The sequence below is a fragment of the Trachypithecus francoisi genome, unplaced genomic scaffold (assembly GCF_009764315.1).
Source record: "Trachypithecus francoisi isolate TF-2019V2 unplaced genomic scaffold, Tfra_2.0 Lachesis_group16, whole genome shotgun sequence".
Classification (NCBI taxonomy): Eukaryota; Metazoa; Chordata; class Mammalia; order Primates; family Cercopithecidae; genus Trachypithecus; species Trachypithecus francoisi.
In genome coordinates, this window is record NW_022681461.1 from 93,733,846 (window position 1) to 93,751,611 (window position 17,766).

The 17,766-nt window shown below is 41.5% G+C and overlaps 1 protein-coding gene across 2 annotated transcripts in view; it reads left to right on the plus strand.

Moving 5' to 3' along the window:
• Window positions 1-17,766, plus strand: part of UBAP2 (ubiquitin associated protein 2) — a 132,928-nt gene that overhangs the window by 43,957 nt on the left and 71,205 nt on the right. For both annotated transcript variants that reach the window (XM_033238297.1, XM_033238299.1), the window contains exons 3-4: window positions 8,546-8,623; window positions 11,085-11,195. In XM_033238297.1, the coding sequence (XP_033094188.1) occupies window positions 8,546-8,623; window positions 11,085-11,195 (189 nt within the window). The remainder of the gene's footprint in view (window positions 1-8,545; window positions 8,624-11,084; window positions 11,196-17,766) is intronic.

The following is a 17,766-nucleotide window of genomic DNA, read 5'->3' on the forward strand; positions in this document are numbered from 1 at the left end:
AAGTTACCCACAGGGCTGGTTTCAAACTCTTAGGCTCAAGGGATCTGCCTGCCTCAGCCTCCCAAAGTACTGGGATTACAGACATGAGTCACTGCACCTGGCCTCACTTCAGCAGAGTACTAGAAGTTCTAGCCAGAGCAAATAGGCAAGAGAAGGAAATAAAGGGGTTTAGATTGCAAAGGAAGAAGTCACAGTATATTATTATTTATAGATGACATATTGTATTTAGAAAAACCTAAAAACTCCACCAAACAACTGTTAGACCTGAGAAATGAATCTAGTGAAGTTGCAGGATACAAAATCAACAACAAAATTTAGCCTTTATATATATCAACAGCAAAACAGTTGTACTCTGTCTACATTGTTTAGGTACTCATTATATAGTATATGCTTCCCCTTTAGTCATTTAGTATTAGTTCTACAATAATGATATGTTTAGTAGTCACTGTCAATACTTAAGTCAGTTTCTCTAGTCATTTTGATTGTCTGAACCCATTGGTTTTGTTGATTCCTCTGGAAAGGATTACGAGAACAATATTCCTTCTGTTCTTTGGTGGTGTTCACAATTTATACCTTTTATACTTGGGTAGAACATCAGTTTTGTTGGCTGTAAGTGCTAGGCCCACATTTTCTTTATGTATCTTTTTTTTTTTTTTTTGGGACAAGGTCTCACTTTGTCACCCAGACTGGAGTGCAGTGACACGGTCACGCTCACTGCTCCCTTGACCTCCTGGGCTCAGATAATCCTCCTGCCTCAGCCTGTTGAGTAGCTGGGACCACAGGTGCATGCCACCATACTAGTTTGTTTTTGTATTTTTTTTGTAAAGATGGGTTTTGCTGTGTTGCACAGGCTGGTCTCAAACGCCTGAGCTCAAACAACCTGCCTGCCCTCAGCCTTCCGAAATGCTGGTATTACAGGTGTGAGCTGTGGTGCCTATCTTATTTTTTTCTTGCACAAAGCATTGCTCTTGACAAGTTTGTTGATACTCTAATTTCATTCTCTTCTGGGTCTCTTGCCATTTCTGCCTAGTTGTCGTGTGGATGCTTGTTCTTTTAGAGTCTAGTTCTTCTTCTTCTTTTTTTTTCTTTTTTGGATGAGTCTCACCTTGTCTCCTAGGCTGGAGTGCAATGGTGTGATCTCGTCTGACTGCAACCTCTGCCTCCCGGGTTCAAGCTATTCTCCTGCTTCGGCTTCCCAAGTAGCTGGGGTTGCAGGTGCATGCCACCATGCCCGGCTAATTTTTTGGATTTTTAGTAGAGATGGGGTTTCACTGTGGTGGCCAGGCTAGTCTTAAACTCCTGACCTCAAGTGATCTGCCCACCTCAGCCTCCCAGAGTGCTGGGATTACAGGCGTGAGTCACCATACCTGGCCAGAGTCCAGTTCTTAAACTAAAGAATGTCTTAGTGTGGACTGATTAGTTAGGGATTGATATTCTCAAGTACAATATATTTTCATTGACATATTTACACATTTTTTGATTTGTTTTCCAGACATTTTTCTTAAATTTTAGTTTTAAGGATCTATACTGTATTTTTATTATTTGGCAGCTTATTGTCCATAGCTTTAAGTTGGGTTGTCTTTTGCCTGTCTTCAGTGTTTGACACTTTGCTTTCTTTTCTCCCATTCCTATTTTTCTCTTCATTTCTTTTTCCTTTTCTTTATTTCCTTTTTACAGGAAAAAAATTTGCCCAGTTTTATTCTCTGTTATCCTTGAGGCATTAATTGTTAAGTTTTATATTCCTTGTAGTTTAGACTCCATTTTCATATTTCATATTCTTTAATTATTTCTTGAGTTCTGTAATTTAAAGAAGAAATAGAAAAACTTAGAGATATGTTATTCTTTTTTTTTTTTTTTTTTTTTTTGAGACGGAGTTTCGCTCTGCCACCCAGGCTGGAGTGCAGTGGCCGGATCTCAGCTCACTGCAAGCTCCGCCTCCCGGGTTCACGCCATTCTCCTGCCTCAGCCTCCCGAGTAGCTGGGACTACAGGTGCCCGCCACGTCGCCCGGCTAGTTTTTTGTATTTTTAGTAGAGACAGGGTTTCACCATGTTAGCCAGGATGGTCTCGATCTCCTGACCTCGTGATCTGCCCGTCCCGGCCTCCCAAAGTGCTGGGATTACAGGCTTGAGCCACCGCGCCCGGCCGAGATATGTTATTCTTTTATCAGATTTTTTTTGTTTTTTTGAGACAGGGTTTTGCCCTGGCTTCCAGGCTTGAGTGCAATAGCACGATCTGGGCTCACTGTACCCTCTGCCCCCAGGTTCAAGCGATTCTCACACCTCAGCCTTCCAGGTAGCTGAGACTTGATTCTTGTGCCTCAGCCTATTCAGCTGGGATTTCAGGGTCATGCCACCACGCCCGGCTAATTTTGTATTTTTAGTATAGATGAGGTTTCACCATGTTGGCCAGGCTAATCTTGAACTCCTGATCTCAAGTGATCCACCTGCATCGGCCTCCCAAAGTGCTGGGATTACAGGCCTGAGCTACCATGCCTGTCTGTTGTTTTCAATGGGATTTAAGAAAAAGCTGATGCAAGAAGTGTCTGATTTTTAAATTTTTTGTAGAGATGGGGGTCTCACTATGTTGCCCAGGCTGGTCTCCTCCTGTCTCAGCCTCCCAGAGTGCTGGGATTATAGGCGTGAGTCACCGTGTCCAGCCTTAAAATTTCCTTTATTCTCCCTTTTTTTGTGACCAGGTTGTTCTGTCACACAGGCTGGAATACAGTGGTGCCATCTTGGCTCACTGTAACCTTGACCTCCTTGGACTAAGGTGATCCTCCCACTTTAGCCTCTGGGGTAGCTGGGACTACAGGCACTTACCACCACACTTGGCTAATTTTTCTGCTTTTTTTTTTTTTTTGTAGAAATGAGACTTTGCAGTCTTAATAGTGAGCTGAGAAATAAAAATTACACTAAATATAGACCATTTTAAGTAATTAAATTAGTTTTTTAAAAAGTTCATTATGCCCATTTTGGGAAAGGTTTTGAGGAGGCAGGTTCTCTTATTTACTGCTCATTGAGTATATATCTTTACAGCCTTTGTGCAGAGCATTTTTGTGGAGATGATTTTAAATTCCTTTTAACACTGGTACACATTTATTTGACCCTGTAGTTTTACTCGTTGTATTCATTCTTTTTTTTTTTTTTTTTTTTTTTTAGGCAGAGTCTCGCTCTGTCGCCGGGACTGGAGTGCAGTGGCCAGATCTCAGCTCACTGCAAGCTCCGCCTCCCGGGTTTACGCCATTCTCCTGCCTCAGCCTCCCGAGTAGCTGGGACTACAGGCGCCCGCCATCTCGCCCGGCTAGTTTTTGTATTTTTAGTAGAGACGGGGTTTCACCGTGTTAGCCAGGATGGTCTCGATCTCCTGACCTCGTGATCCGCCCGTCTCGGCCTCCCAAAGTGCTGGGATTACAGGCTTGAGCCACCGCGCCCGGCTGTATTCATTCTTAAAAAGCTGTCATTGGTGGCTCTTAACTGTAATCCCAGCACTTTGGGAGGCCGAGGCAGGCGGATCACCTGAGGTCAGGAGTTCGAGACCAGCCTGACCAACATGATAAAACCCTGTCTCTACTAAAAATACAAAAATTAGCTGGGCACTGTGGCATGTGCCTGTAATCCCAGCTACTCGGAAGGCTGAGATACTAGAATTGTTTGAACCAGGCAGGTGGAGGTTGCAGTGAGCCGAGATTGTGCCACTGCACTCCAGCCTGGGCAACGAGAGTGAAACTCAGTCTCAAAAAAAAAAAGAAATCTATCTTTGGCCGTGCATGGTGGCTCATGCCTGTAATCCCAGCACTTTGGGAGGGCAAGGCAGGAGGGTCATTTGAGGTCAGGAGTTGAAGACCAGCTTGAATAACATGATGAAACCTCATCTGTTTTAAAAATAGTAAAAATTAGCTGCGCGTCGTGGTGAACACCTGTAATCTCAGCTACTGGGGAGGCTGAGGCTGGAGAATCGCTTGAACCTGGGAGGTGGAGGTTGCAGAGAATCCCTTGAATCTGGGAGGCGGAGATTGCATTGAGCCGAGATCATGCCACTGCACTCTAGCCAGAGCAGCAAACAAGACTGTGTCTCAAAAACAAAAAAAGCCTGTCTTTGATGTGTGTGCTGATTTGGGTAAAAGAATGGACCTCGGCCTGCCGCAGTGGTGCACACCTGTAATCCCAGCACTTTGGGCGGCCAAGGTGGGCAGATCACTCAAGGTCAGAAGTTCAAGACCAGCCTGACCAATATGATGAGACCCCCATCTCTACCTAAACCAAAAATTAGCAGGGCGTGGTGGCATGCCTATAGTCCCAAGCACGAGAATTATTTGAATCTAAGAGGCGGAGGTTGCAGTGAGCCGAGAGAGCACACCACTGCAAGGTAACAGAAGGAGACTTCGTCTCCAAAAAAAAAAAAAAAAAAAGGATCTCTGGCAGTGTTTTTGTAGTAATAAAAATTGTAGAGTAAGAAAGATATAGGCCGGGCACTGTGGTTTACACCTCTAATTCTAGCGCTTTGGGAGGCCGAGGCAGAGGAATTGCTTAAGCTCAGGAGTTCAGTACCAACCTGGGTAACATGGTGGAGCCTTGTTTATACTGAGAACAAAACATTAACCAGGTGTGGTGTTGTGCGCCTGTATTTCCAGCTATTGGGGTAAATTGGTGGGGGCGGGGGTGGAGTGCCTGAGGTGGGAGGATTGCTTGAGCCTGGGAGGCAGCTGTAGTGAGTGCTGATTTTGCCACTGCACTCCAGCCTGGCCAACACAGTGAAATCCTGTCTTAAAAAGTAAGGCCGGGCTCGGTGGCTCACGCCTGTAATCCCAGCACTTCGGGAGGCCGAGGTCAGTGGATCATGAGGTCAGGAGTTCAAGACCAGCCTGACCAACATGGTGAAACCCGGTGTCTACTAAAAATACAAAAATTAGCTGGGTGTGGTGGTGCGTGCCTGTGATCCTAGCTGCTCAGGAGGCTGAGGCAGGAGAATCGATTGAACCTGGGAGGCAGAGGTTGCAGTGAGCCGAGATCATGCCACTGCACTCCAGCCTGGGCAACAGAGCGAGACTGTCTCAAAAAAAAAAAAAAAAAGTAGCACCTATGCAGTGGATTGTCATGTAGCATTAAACCTGATATAGATATTCATAATAAGTTGTGTGTTTGTGAGTGATTCTATGTGGTAGTATGTTAAATATTCTGTTTTTGATAAAAGAGGAAAATGGCCAGGTGTGGTGGCTAATGCCTATAATTCCAACTCTTTGGGAGGCAGAAGTGGGAGGATTGCTTGAGTTCAGGAGTTTGAGACCAGCATGGGCAACACAGTGAGACCTTGTCTCTACCAAAACAACAACAACAACAACAACAACAAATTAGCCAGGCATGGCGGCTGCCATGGTTGCTACTCAGGAGGCTGAGGTCAGAGGATTGCTTGAACCTGGGAGGTCGAGGCCTTGGTGAGCTGTGATTGTGCCACAGCATTCCAACCTAGGCCACAGAGTGAAACCCTGTTTTTTTTTTGTTGTTGTTTGTTTGTTTTTAATGAAAAAAATATGAATACCAAATACATAAATAGTTTTGGTGTTAGATGGTCACCTTATGGATTTTTCAATTTTTCTTTTGTTTGACATGTAAAGCTTATAATTTAAGAAACTTTAATGATGGGAAGGGATGAACATCAGTGGTGCTTGGATTGGAACTAAGGCTACCTGAATCTGCTGGATAATGAGTATGGTACATTTTTTAGGTTTGAAACACTGGAAGCAGAAAATAATAGTGTTAGGGAAAACAGGCAAACTCTTCATACAGGCTTTTTGCAGCAGGGACACTAACAGTGTACTTTCATTTTGTGAAAATTGATTATATGAATTGGAGTTATCTTGTCATACCCAACTAAATTTAGAGTCAGTGGACCAAGGGTTATGGTAAAAAAGTGCTTGGGGCACCAAGTGCTTGCCCAGGGATTATATTGCTAGCCAGCTGCCACAATGACATGCTGTAACCTTAAATCCAGTTTTACCTACTAGCTGTTGAGATGAACTCTTGTGACTCTAAGTCTGGTTTTACCAACCGTCTTCACTCACCAGTCAGAGCTTACCAGCTCCCGAAAGCTTTAGTAGTTCCAGTGAGTTTTCTTTCAAAACTAGGTCACATTTATTTTTCTAATAAAACTCCCAACCTTCTTTGGACACACTGGAGGCCACCCTAGTATTTATGTATGTATGTCCTGGATTGTAATCCTACTTATATATTCTTCCCAAATAAAACCTTTTTTACTTAGAGATTTGTTTCTCTCTATATTTTTGACTTTAACAGTTAATAACAAGTTGCCATTACTCCAAACCCAAATGTATAATGTGGAAATGCCATCTTTTAAAAACTCATCTCCTCTTGCTTTGCTTTTCCCTTTTACTTCATCTAGTTATCACAACATTAGTGCTCTTGGCTGTGGCACTGGGATTTCTTGGTTGGTTATGGTTCAGGAAAATGATTGTCTGATATAGGGATAGTGAGAGTATATGTAAGGTCCTTACATGTATAGGGAACAATTGTGGTAATTTTTAATAAGTGTAGACATTGAATTTCTGTACCAGTGTCTTTCTGGGTATAATGTAGCAGTACTGTGGCAGTTAAACTGAGGTCTCAGCAGGCATAGGTTGGGATGAACAGGCCAAAGCACCTGGAGTTTGTATACTCACCCACCCACATGGCCTGGAAAGCCCTTTTGAAAAGTGCCTTAAAATGCAAAAAATGTCAACAACTCCCCCTTATCCCACTTTAGTCAAGATTATTTGAAATGAGTGTATATAAAAAACTGAGAATAAAAGCTGTCTATTAGTTCCTTATGGCTTTTTTCCTCTAAGATCTTTGTGTAAACTGTTCAGCTTTTTAAATATTTATGTTGGGAGTTAGTATAGACTTGGTTAACGAGGCAACTTAAACTATTTTGGAGTAATTTTCGATTTAGTAGACTGTCGTACAGAGATGATACAGATTGTTCCTGTATGTTCCTCACCTAATTTCCCTGTTGTAATAATTACAGTACCTTTGTTAAAACTAAGAAACTAGAGTGGCACATTGCAAAATCACTCCACAAATGAATAACTTTCTTTAGAACTTTTCTGATTTTTTGTTGCTAAAAACATCAGAAAATGAAACGTAGTCAGTAATGTGATTGAAAAAATATTTTGAGTGAGAAAAGTAACTGGAAGTAAGTTTTCTGCAAATAGACAGATGTGGTGGTGCACACCTGTAATCCAAGCTACATGGGAGGCTGAGGCAGCAGGATCTCTTGAAGTCAGGAGTTGGAGGCTGCAGTGAGCTATGATGGCATCACTGCATTGCAGTCTGAGGGGACAGAATGACACCCTACCTTTAAAAATTAAATAAATACATAAATAAAAACTTTAAGAAATTGTGATTTAGGCTGGGCATGGTGGCTCACGCCTGTAATCCCATCACTTTGGGAGGCCGAGACAGGTGAATCACCTGAGGCCAGGAGTTTGAGACCAGTGTGGCCAACGGGTGAAACCCCGTCTTTACTAAAAATACAAAAACTAGCTGGGCATGGTGGTGCATGCCTGTAATCCCAGCTACTCTGGATGCTGAGGCAGGATAATCAGTTGAACCTGGGAGGCGGAGTTTGCAGAGTCAAGATCGCAGCACTGCACTCCAGCTGGGCTAACAGCACGAGACTCCATCTCAAAAAAACAAAATTGTGAAGAAGCTAACTTTTGCCAGATGCAGTGACTCAGGCCTGTAATCCCAGCACTTTGGGAGGGTGAGGTTGGAGGATCACTTGAGCCCAGGAGTTCAAGACCAGCCTGGGCAACATAGTGAAACCCTATCTCTTAGAAAAACAAAATTATTGTGTGTTAAAAAAAAGATAAAGTAACTTTAAAAATATTTTTAGTTTAGCTAAATACAGCTTTTTTTCCTTCAGAATTAACCAGCATACCTTTTTAGATCTGACAACAGCTTTGTTGACACAAAGTCTAGTTATAAGCCTGTGTCTGGGCAGTTGTTTGCATTACCTTTTAATTTTTCTTTTATTATTTTTTGCCCACCAACTACCTCTAACGGTTTCACTAATTTTTAAGCCTTTTTTTTTTTTTTAATGTTTTAAAAAATTAAATAGAGACAGGTCTCTCTGTGTTGCCCAGGCTAGTGTTGAACTCCTGGGCTCAAGCAGTTCTTCTACCTTGGCTTCCCAAAGACATGAGCCACCATGCCCGGCCAAAAATATTTCATTATTTTTTGTTCTTCTGCTTTCTTTTGAGCTGATTTCCCCGACCCTGCCAAGGGAAAGAAAATTCAAATAAGTCATATGGCCAGTTAAGATGAACAATAACTTTAGGTCATTTAGTCAAAGGAATGGGTCCTTTATGTTACTTAATTTGATGCTTATTTTTCCTATGGAAACAGGTTGAGAGGCCTAAATTCAGGGTCTTTTATTTGTTTTTACTTAGTGTTTCTAGTGCTTGAGAGCCTTATCTGTTTGACCCAGATTTTGGAATCTAACTTAAGCTTTTGGTTTTCAAATCCTTAACAATTGTATGTACTTTCCAGGCAACAGCTGAACAGATGCGTCTTGCTCAAGTGATCTTTGATAAGAATGATTCAGATTTTGAAGCTAAAGTTAAGCAGGTATGTTTCTGGCAAAGGATATCATCATTTTTGTAATCTGTTTTGATTGTACTTAAAAAGATAATTTCAGTAAAGATTTTTGTTTTAAAGTATTACTTCTAGCTTCTAGTCTCACCTGAAATCTGTGTATTGGATTTTGGACTTGTGATTAAATACCTTTATTGGTGGGCAAGCGAAGGAATTGAATACGTTCACCTACCTTACAATACAATCTTTCTGAGTTATTAGTGTTTACATGTGAACATTGAACCAGACATTTCTGTAAGCACACTGAGATTTTCCTATACGTATATACATAGAAAGTATATCTAACATTTGGCACAGTCTCTGGGAATTTTGTTTAATGTTAGGGATGAACTGAATTACCTTTTAAAAAATTTCTTTTCATAGAGACATGATCTTGCTCTGTTGCCCAGGCTGGAGTGCAGTGGTGCTATCGTAGTTTACTGCAGCCTCAAACTCCTAGGCTCATGCTATCCTGCTGCTTAAGTCTCCTGAGTAGCTATGACGACAGATGTTCATCACCATGCCCAGCTAATTTTTAAAATATTTGTAGAGACAGAGTCCTGCAATGTTGCTTAGACTGGTCTTGAACTCCTGGGCTCAAGGAATCTGCCTTGGCCTCCCAGAATGCTGGGATTACAGGATTACTGGCCTGAATTGCCATTTCAGACATGGTTGTGATTTCATACTCTTGTTGGAAAAATTTGAAATTAAATTTTAGGGCAATGTCTTCATTTCAAACTTTAATAAGAGGTATTTTTGATAACTTAATCTTAATTTCCAACTCTTCTTTGCTGACTTTGTTTCTTATCAAGATTCTAGAAACCAAGCTGTAACCCCTATCTCAGTGCCAGATATTCCAACTCCTAGTAGATGTCATCTAATAATTGTTCTTTGGAGTAAATGTCTCACAATGAAATCTTGTCTTATCTCACGAGAAATCATAGATTTCCTTCTCTGGAATGAGATCTTCATACAGTTTGAGATACACTTATATATAGTACATCGCCTTTTATCTGAATAGTATAGATAGAGCCTAGGAGTTCAGAGATTTAAGTTCCAACTTTAGTTCTATCTGTCAGTAATCTGACCACTGGGGTAATTTTGATGCTGACTGTATGTCTTAAAAATTGTATGTTGCAGGCATTCACTTAATACAGATCATTGATAAAAATGAGACATTTATTAGTAGCTATCCAAAGACTGAAGCGTCAGAAAGCTGTAGAGTATGCAGAACTTTTGCTGCTTGATAAAATGAAAAGATGAAAGCAGAGAGACCAAATGGTATAGTGCAGAGAGCTGTGATTATGAGATCAGGAGGCCTGGGTTCTAGATGGGCTTTGCTGTTAATTACTTTTGTGACCATAGACAAATCACTTGATATGTTGGGATCAAGCTATTTTGAACTTCAACTAGTACATACTAAAATAGTTAAATGTAGTTAAAATGCAATAGATATTAAATCATAGGTTTATTCACTGATACTTGAGAAACCTGCATTTTGCCTAGTCTGTGATTGTTCTAGTGATGAAAATGCTAAGTAACTAGTATCCCTTGCTAATGATGATAAACTGAAGAGTTTCTTTCATCATTCCTTCAAGCATAGCACCGTGTTGAAGATCCTTGAGAAGATAATATGTCTAGGAGTGTGTTTTGTGATAGTAGCAGAATTCCACTAGTAAGACTTTAGGGTGTTACATAATTTAGTATGTATATGGAATGATATATATTTTTTCTTTTTTTGGTGGGGAGACAGGGTCTTGCTTTGTCTCCTGTGCTACAGTACAGTGGCACAATCATGACCTATTGCAGTCTTCACCTCCAGGGCTGAAGCGATCCTCCTACCACCACGCTCAGTTAAGTTTTTGTAAAGATGAGGTCTCACTATATTGCCCAGGCTTGTCTTGAACTTCTGGGCTCAAGCGATGCTGTTGTCTCTGCCTCCCAAAGTGTTGATTATAGGCGTGAGCTACTGCGACTGGCCTTTGAAGTGTTCTCATCCAAATGGTGAAAGCCAATATATGGAATATTGTCCCTGACAAAAAATTTGTATTGGATTTTCCATGAATGGTGACCATGTACTCATATAGTTCCACCTCATATTTAAGTTTAGGAATCCTGTGTCCTTAAATTAAATTTGATTATTCAGATACCTGATCTTGGGTATTCTGAGAATGTTGGTACGTATGTATGTGCTGCTGATTAATGATCTGCTCCTTGGTCAACTTGGGGGAAGACTGATTTTTAATTAGAGTCTACCAGTGTTAGTGAAAGGACATGCATGGAATGGCCACAAAAAAAATAAGAAAACGTGTTTTCATTGTAAACTCAGAGTCTAGAAGAGGCTATCTTCATGTAGAAGGATTATGTAATTCTGTATTTGTATAGAAGAGTCTTATTATTAACATCAAGTGCCAGTTTTTGGTTGCCTCTAACCATTTTCTGATATATTCACTAGCTTATGGAAGTGACAGGGAAAAATCAGGATGAATGCATAGTGGCCCTACATGATTGTAATGGAGATGTGAACAAAGCTATCAATATATTGCTGGAAGGAAATTCAGACACAGTAAGTATTATTAATTGATTTGCATTGTTTACATTTGTCTACAATTCCGTAGCACATTTTCAACTTCACCTTGGTTGGGGGTGGGGATGGAATGGATTATGGTGCCATTCCATATTTGTTTTAAGTTCCAGAAAGAACGATTACCTGAGAAAACTGTTTTTGTTATGTATGGTTTCTTAATGAAGTCATAGAATCTGAAGACTTGAAGGAGAACTTGGTGATCTACTCCAGCCTTACAGTTTCCAAAAATCTCTGGACCTGTGTGTATTTTCACCACCACCCTCACCTGAAAAGCATCTCTTGGCTCTGTTGCTTATGTTTCTTCATCTCAGTCCTCACCTCTAAATACTTCTTACATCTCTAGCATAACAGAAAACCAGGATTGCTGGTATATGTATTTGCTTATGTGGAATATTAAGTTTTCTTTATTTTTTGTTTTGTTTTGTTTTGTTTTGTTTTATTTTATTTTGTTTTAATTTTATGTTTTTGAGACAGAGTCTCACTCTGTCGCCCAGGCTGGAGTGCAGTGGCTTGATCTCGGCTCACTGCAAGCTCCGTCTCCTGGGTTCACACCATTCTCCTGCCTCAGCCTCCCAAGTAGCTGGGACTACAGATACCCGCCACCTCGCCCAGTTAAGTTTTTTGTATTTTTAGTAGAGACAGGGTTTCACCGTGTTAGCCATGATGGTCTTGATCTCCTGACCTCGCGATCTACCCACTGGCCTCCCAAAGTGCTGGGATTACAGGTGTGAGCCACCACGCCTGGCCTTTTTTTTTTTTTAGAGTATTGGGTTAAGTTTGGTGAGCTTGCAGGCTCATGAGCTCAGGCCTTGGATTTTAAGAAAGATGCAGCTAAAGCTACACCAGGCACTTGTCAGCCCTAAAACTATGCTCTCTGTGTGTATGTATTTATATTTAAATATTATATAATATAGTTTATATATATATATATATATATTTATTTATTTTTAGTTTTAGTGTTTGAGACGGAGCCTCACTCTGCCACCCAGGCTGAAGTGCAGTAGTGCGATCTTGACTCACTACAACCTCTGTCTCCTGGGTTCAAGTGATTCTTTTGCCCCAGCCTCCCAAGTAGCTAGTACTACAGACATGCGCCACCACATCTGGCTAATTTTGTATTTTTGGTAGAGACGGGGTTTTGCAATGTTGGCCAGACTGGTCTCGAACTCCTGACCTCAGGTGATCCACCCGCCTCGGCCTCCCAAAGTGTTGGGATTATAGGTGTGAGCCACCACACCTGGCCTGTGTTTATATTTCTTAAATTGAGGAAAGTATTTTAAAGTAGATTAAAACAAATAATGACTCACCTAAAAGAGGATACAAAGATGAACACATCAATAACTGCTTTTCCCTGGAAAATTTAAAACAAACAAACTGACTGTGTCAGTGTTCAGATTTAATTGAAGTCTCATTTTAGGGTCATGCTGCATTAGGTACAAGAAATACAAAACTGAACTGTGAGAAACTGAAAGCTAAAATGACTATATTTTTAGTTGATGTGAAACAAAGAGAATGAATTCTTTTACAGTAAAAATTAACTAATGTGGAAAAGATTCACTGTTTGAGTGTAGCAGTAATTGTTGGTAAAATTCCATGTAAGAGAACACTGATACATAAGACAAACCACTAAATTTGTGATTTTTTCTGGGGGGGAAAACCATGTTAAATGATGAATTAAAATTTTGAATAATTTTGGTGTACTGACTTGGGAATAAGTGTCCTGGGTTTTGCAAAATATGGAGGATCTGTTTACCTTATTGCTAATGGATATAGCAGAGCATGGCTTTCAGTTATTTTCAAAGTGAACTGAAGAGCCTAACTGCCCTCTTTGTTTAATAAAAAAAAAGAAAAGAAAAGAAAAATCTTTGGGAATAAACAAAATAATCCAAATTGTTCACTGGAGGGGATCTTTTTGGATCTTTTTATGGTAGAGGTAAGTCCAGACACTATTTTTTGTTGCCTTTCCTTTAGCTGCAGCAGATTTAATTCCTTTTCTCTGGTAGTTAGGTGAATTTTTAAGTCTTAAATGTCCAATTTTCTCTTTCTGTTTTGAGTTTTAACACCCCCTCCTCATTTGGGACAGAACCTGAAGGAGGTTCTTCTAGGCTATGTATTAGAAAGTAAGGCTGACTGGGTGCGGTGGCTCAAACCTGTAATCCCAGCACTTTGGGAAGCCGAGGTGGGTGGATCACAAGGTCAGGAGTTTGAGACCAGCCTGGCCAACATGGCAAAACCCCATGTCTACTAAAGATACAGAAAATTAGCCAGGTGTGGTGGTGGGCGCCTGTAATCGCAGCCTCTCAGGTGACTGAGGCAGGAGAATTGCTTGAACCCAGGAAGTGGAGGTTGCAGTGAGCCGAGATTGCGGCATTGCACTCCAGCCTGGGCGACAGTGCGAGACTCGGTCTCAAAAAAAAAAAAAAAAAGTAAAGCTGAATTTTTTGTGAACGTCTCTTTGGTTACTCTTGAACATTTTATAGTGTGGGCTATATCTGACTTCTTGTTTTCTTCAAAGATAAGAAAATAGCAGATGAAGTTCTGACTATAGTTGTGAAAGAATACACTTGTTCAGGGCTGAGTGGGCTGTGGGGGAAATACAGAAGTAGAGGGAAAGTCTTTGTTTTAGTTGTTTGGTGTTTTGGGTTTTTTTTATTAAGACAGTGTCTCACTCCATTGCCCAGGTTAGAGTAGAGTGGTGCCATCATGGTTCACTGCAGCCTCGACCTCCCGGGCTTACGCCATCCTCCAGCCTGCCGAGTAGCCGAGACCACAGGCACATGCCACTACACTTGGCTAATTATTTTTATATTTTGTAGAGATAGGGTCTCTCTGTGTTTCTATGTTGCTCAGGCTGGAGGAAGTCTTTGAAACCCTGGTTTGTTGAGAACCATTCTCTGGTACATCTTGTCTCTCATACTGTTTGCCTCATCTCTTACCTGGTTGCCATCTGCAGCACCCATGGCTGAATGGCTTTGATTATCTTCCCTTGACTGAGATAGAGTTAATTGAAGTAGAGTTGACAGAATATAAACACTGTGATGTTGCTAGGAGCAAGAGCATGAAGGCAAACGATTCTAACCTTCCTCTGTGCCAAAGTCTTCTGAAACAAAATTATTACTTGGAAAAGGTATTAAGTGGAATCGTCTGTGATATTTTTAAGGATAAGTTTTTCTTATGTAAGTATATCTGTCACAAAGGAAGATATTGAACACAAGTACTGAACTTTTTGTTTCATCATCATGTTTGGTTGGTGTGACAAAATTGTTTTGAAGTATTAGTCTCTTGCATTAATGTACTTACTGTTTTTAGTAAGTTGTGTTGGTAGTTTTTGGCAAAGGCAAAGTGGTGGGAGAGTGATTTTTGAACTAGCTGGCTTTGAAGACTGCTGTTCTGATTATTACGTGGTGGCTGGGAGGACCTTTCCTCGTTTTCTTCATACCCATTCTACAATTAGCAAAATACCGATAACAGAGGTTGCCAGAAATTCTCTTGGAAATCCTCTATAATTACTTGGTTGACTTTTCAAAGTATGCATGTGTGCATGCTTTGCAGACTTCTGCAAAATACACAGTAATCTTTTTAGTAGTTACTATGGTATTGTAAAGATTGCTTCTTAAAGGTTCTTTTCCCTATTTGCCACCCCCAAATAAGTTGTCTTTGTAGATCTCATAAACCAAGACTTCGCTTGAGTGGCAGCAGGATGGGGAGGGTGTCTTTTTTTTATTTTTATTTTTTTGAGATGGAGTCTTGCTCTGTCACCCAGGCTGGAGTGCATTGGCATGATCTCAGCTCACTGCAACCTCAACCTCTGCCTCCCAGGTTCAAGCAGTTCTCCTGCCTCAGCCTCCTGAGTAGCTGGGATTACAGACGTCTGCCACCATGCCTGGCTAAATTTTTTTTTTTTTTGAGATGGAGTTTTGCTCTTGTGGCCCAGGCTGGAGTGTAATATCTTGGCTCACCGCAACCTTCTGCCTCCCAGGTTCAAGCGATTCTCCCACTTCAGCCTCCCAAGTAGCTGGGATCACAGGCATGCAACACCACGCCCGACTAATTTTATATTTTTAGTAGAGATGGGATTTCTCCATGTTGGTCACGCTGGTCTTGAATTCCTCAAGTGATCTGCCTGCCTCAGCCTCCTAAAGTGCTGGGATTACAGGCATGAGCCACTGCGCTTGGCTGCTAATTTTTGTATGTTTAGTAAAGATGGAGTTTCACTATGTTGGCCAGGTTGGTCTGGAACGCCTGACCTCATGATCTGCCCACCTTGGGCTCCCAAAGTACTGGGATTACAGGTGTGAGCCACTGCGCCTGGCCACGGTATCATTTGCTATATGAAGTGGGGTAAAGTGTTTCTCAGGTGTTTTACAAAGACAGTTGGCCCCTTTATAAAGATAGAGTACCTTTAGGCGAGGCTGTGTAAAGATATACATTGTGTATACATATACTTTATGCCAACTCTTCTGGGATGATTTTTCCAGGACCTCTGGAATTTACTTTTTGTATTATACCTAAGAGGACTGGATTCTGTTTTACACAGTTGTCTTTTCATATTAGCAAACATAATAAATTGAGTTTGTGCAGTATGGGCATTATTTTCTCTGGCATAGATAGGCTTTATTGTTTAAGTAGAAAATAATTGCAGAAAAATATAAAAGATTACATCAAATTAAACATCCTCACTTAGATAATGACTTATACCACTTCCTTCAGTAAGTACATAGGCTTCTATTTGAACTAAAAAATGTAATTCTTTTTTTTTTTTTTTTTTTTTGAGACGGATTCTTGCTCTGCCACCCAGGCTGGAGTGCAGTGGCCGGATCTCAGCTCACTGCAAGCTCCGCCTCCCGGGTTTACGCCATTCTCCTGCCTCAGCCTCCCGAGTAGCTGGGACTACAGGCGCCCGCCTCGTCGCCCGGCTAGTTTTTGGTATTTTTTAAGTAGAGACAGGGTTTCACCGTATTAGCCAGGATGGTCTCGATCTCCTGACCTCGTGATCCGCCCGTCTCGGCCTCCCAAAGTGCTGGGATTACAGGCTTGAGCCACCGCGCCCGGCCTTAAAAAATGTAATTCTATATGCTCTTTGCTGATAGCTCTTTTTTTCTATCAAGGACCTTTTTCTGTATGTACCTATGTAACTGGTAAAATGGCTGCGTACTGCTCCTTTTATGGATACACTAGACTACTTAGTCTCCTGAACTTGATATTTTGGGAATCCCCCTCCCCTCCTTTTATGCTGTTGATCATTTTGTCTGCACATAAATGTTTGAACAATTATTACGTTATAGTAATTGAGACAGAGTCTCGCTCTGTCACCCAGGCTGGAGAGAAGTGATATGATCTTGGCTCACTGCAGCTTCCACCTCCTAGGATCAAGCCTTCCAGGTTCAAGTGATTCTCCTGCCTTACCCTCCTGAGTAGCTGGGATTACAGGTGCCTGCCACCACTCCCAGCTAATTTTTATATTTTTAGTAGAGATGGAGTTTCACCATGTTGGCCAGGATAGTTTCCAACTCCTGGCCTCAAGTGATCTGCCTGCCTTGGACTCCCAGTGTGCTGGGATTATAGGCGTGAGCCAGTGTGCTTGGACACATTATTTTATTTGAATAAGGGCCTAGAAGTAGAATTGCTGGGTTGAAGGAGTATGCACCAAATAAAATTTGAGTACTAGGCCAAGCGCTTTCCCCTGTAATACCAGTATTTTGGGAGGCCGAGGTAGGTGGATCACCTGACGTCATGAGTTTGAGAGCAGCCTGGCCAACATGGTGAAACACCGTTTCTGCTAAAATTACAAAAATTCACTGAGTGTGGTGGTGTATGCCTGTAATCCCAGCTACTCGGGAGGCTGAGACAGGAGTTATTGCTTGTTCCCAGGAGGTAGAGATTGCAGTGAGCCGAGATCGCGCCATTGCACTCCAGTCTGGGTGACAGAGTGAGACTCTGTCTCAAAAAAAATAAAATTTTGAGGTACTATTGCTAAGTAACCTTCTAGAAGAGTTACAATAGATGCATGCTCACCAGAACTGTATGATAATACCTGATAGTTTCACCTTAACTATCAGGTGTCAGTATATTCAATCTTCATTATCAAAACTTAGAGGTGGAAGCCGGGTGCGGTGGCTCAAGCCTGTAATCCCAGCACTTTGGGAGGCCGAGACGGGTGGATCACGAGGTCAGGAGATCGAGACCATCCTGGCTAACACGGAGAAACCCCGTCTCTACTAAAAAATACAAAAAACTAGCCGGGCGAGGTGGCAGGCGCCTGTAGTCCCAGCTACTCGGGAGGCTGAGGCAGGAGAATGGCGTGAACCCGGGAGGCGGAGTTTGCAGTGAGCTGAGATCTGGCCACTGCGCTCCAGCCTGGGCCACAGAGTGAGACTCCGTCTCAAAAAAAAGAAAAAAAAGAAAAAAAAAGAAAAAAAAAAAAAACTTAGAGGTGGAAAATAATTTATATCTTGTTCATATCCATTTTATATCTAATTAAATATGTGAGTTCATCAGAACTTTGCAGAAGACCAGATACTCCATTTCAAAAAAGTGTTTGGAAGTTGGC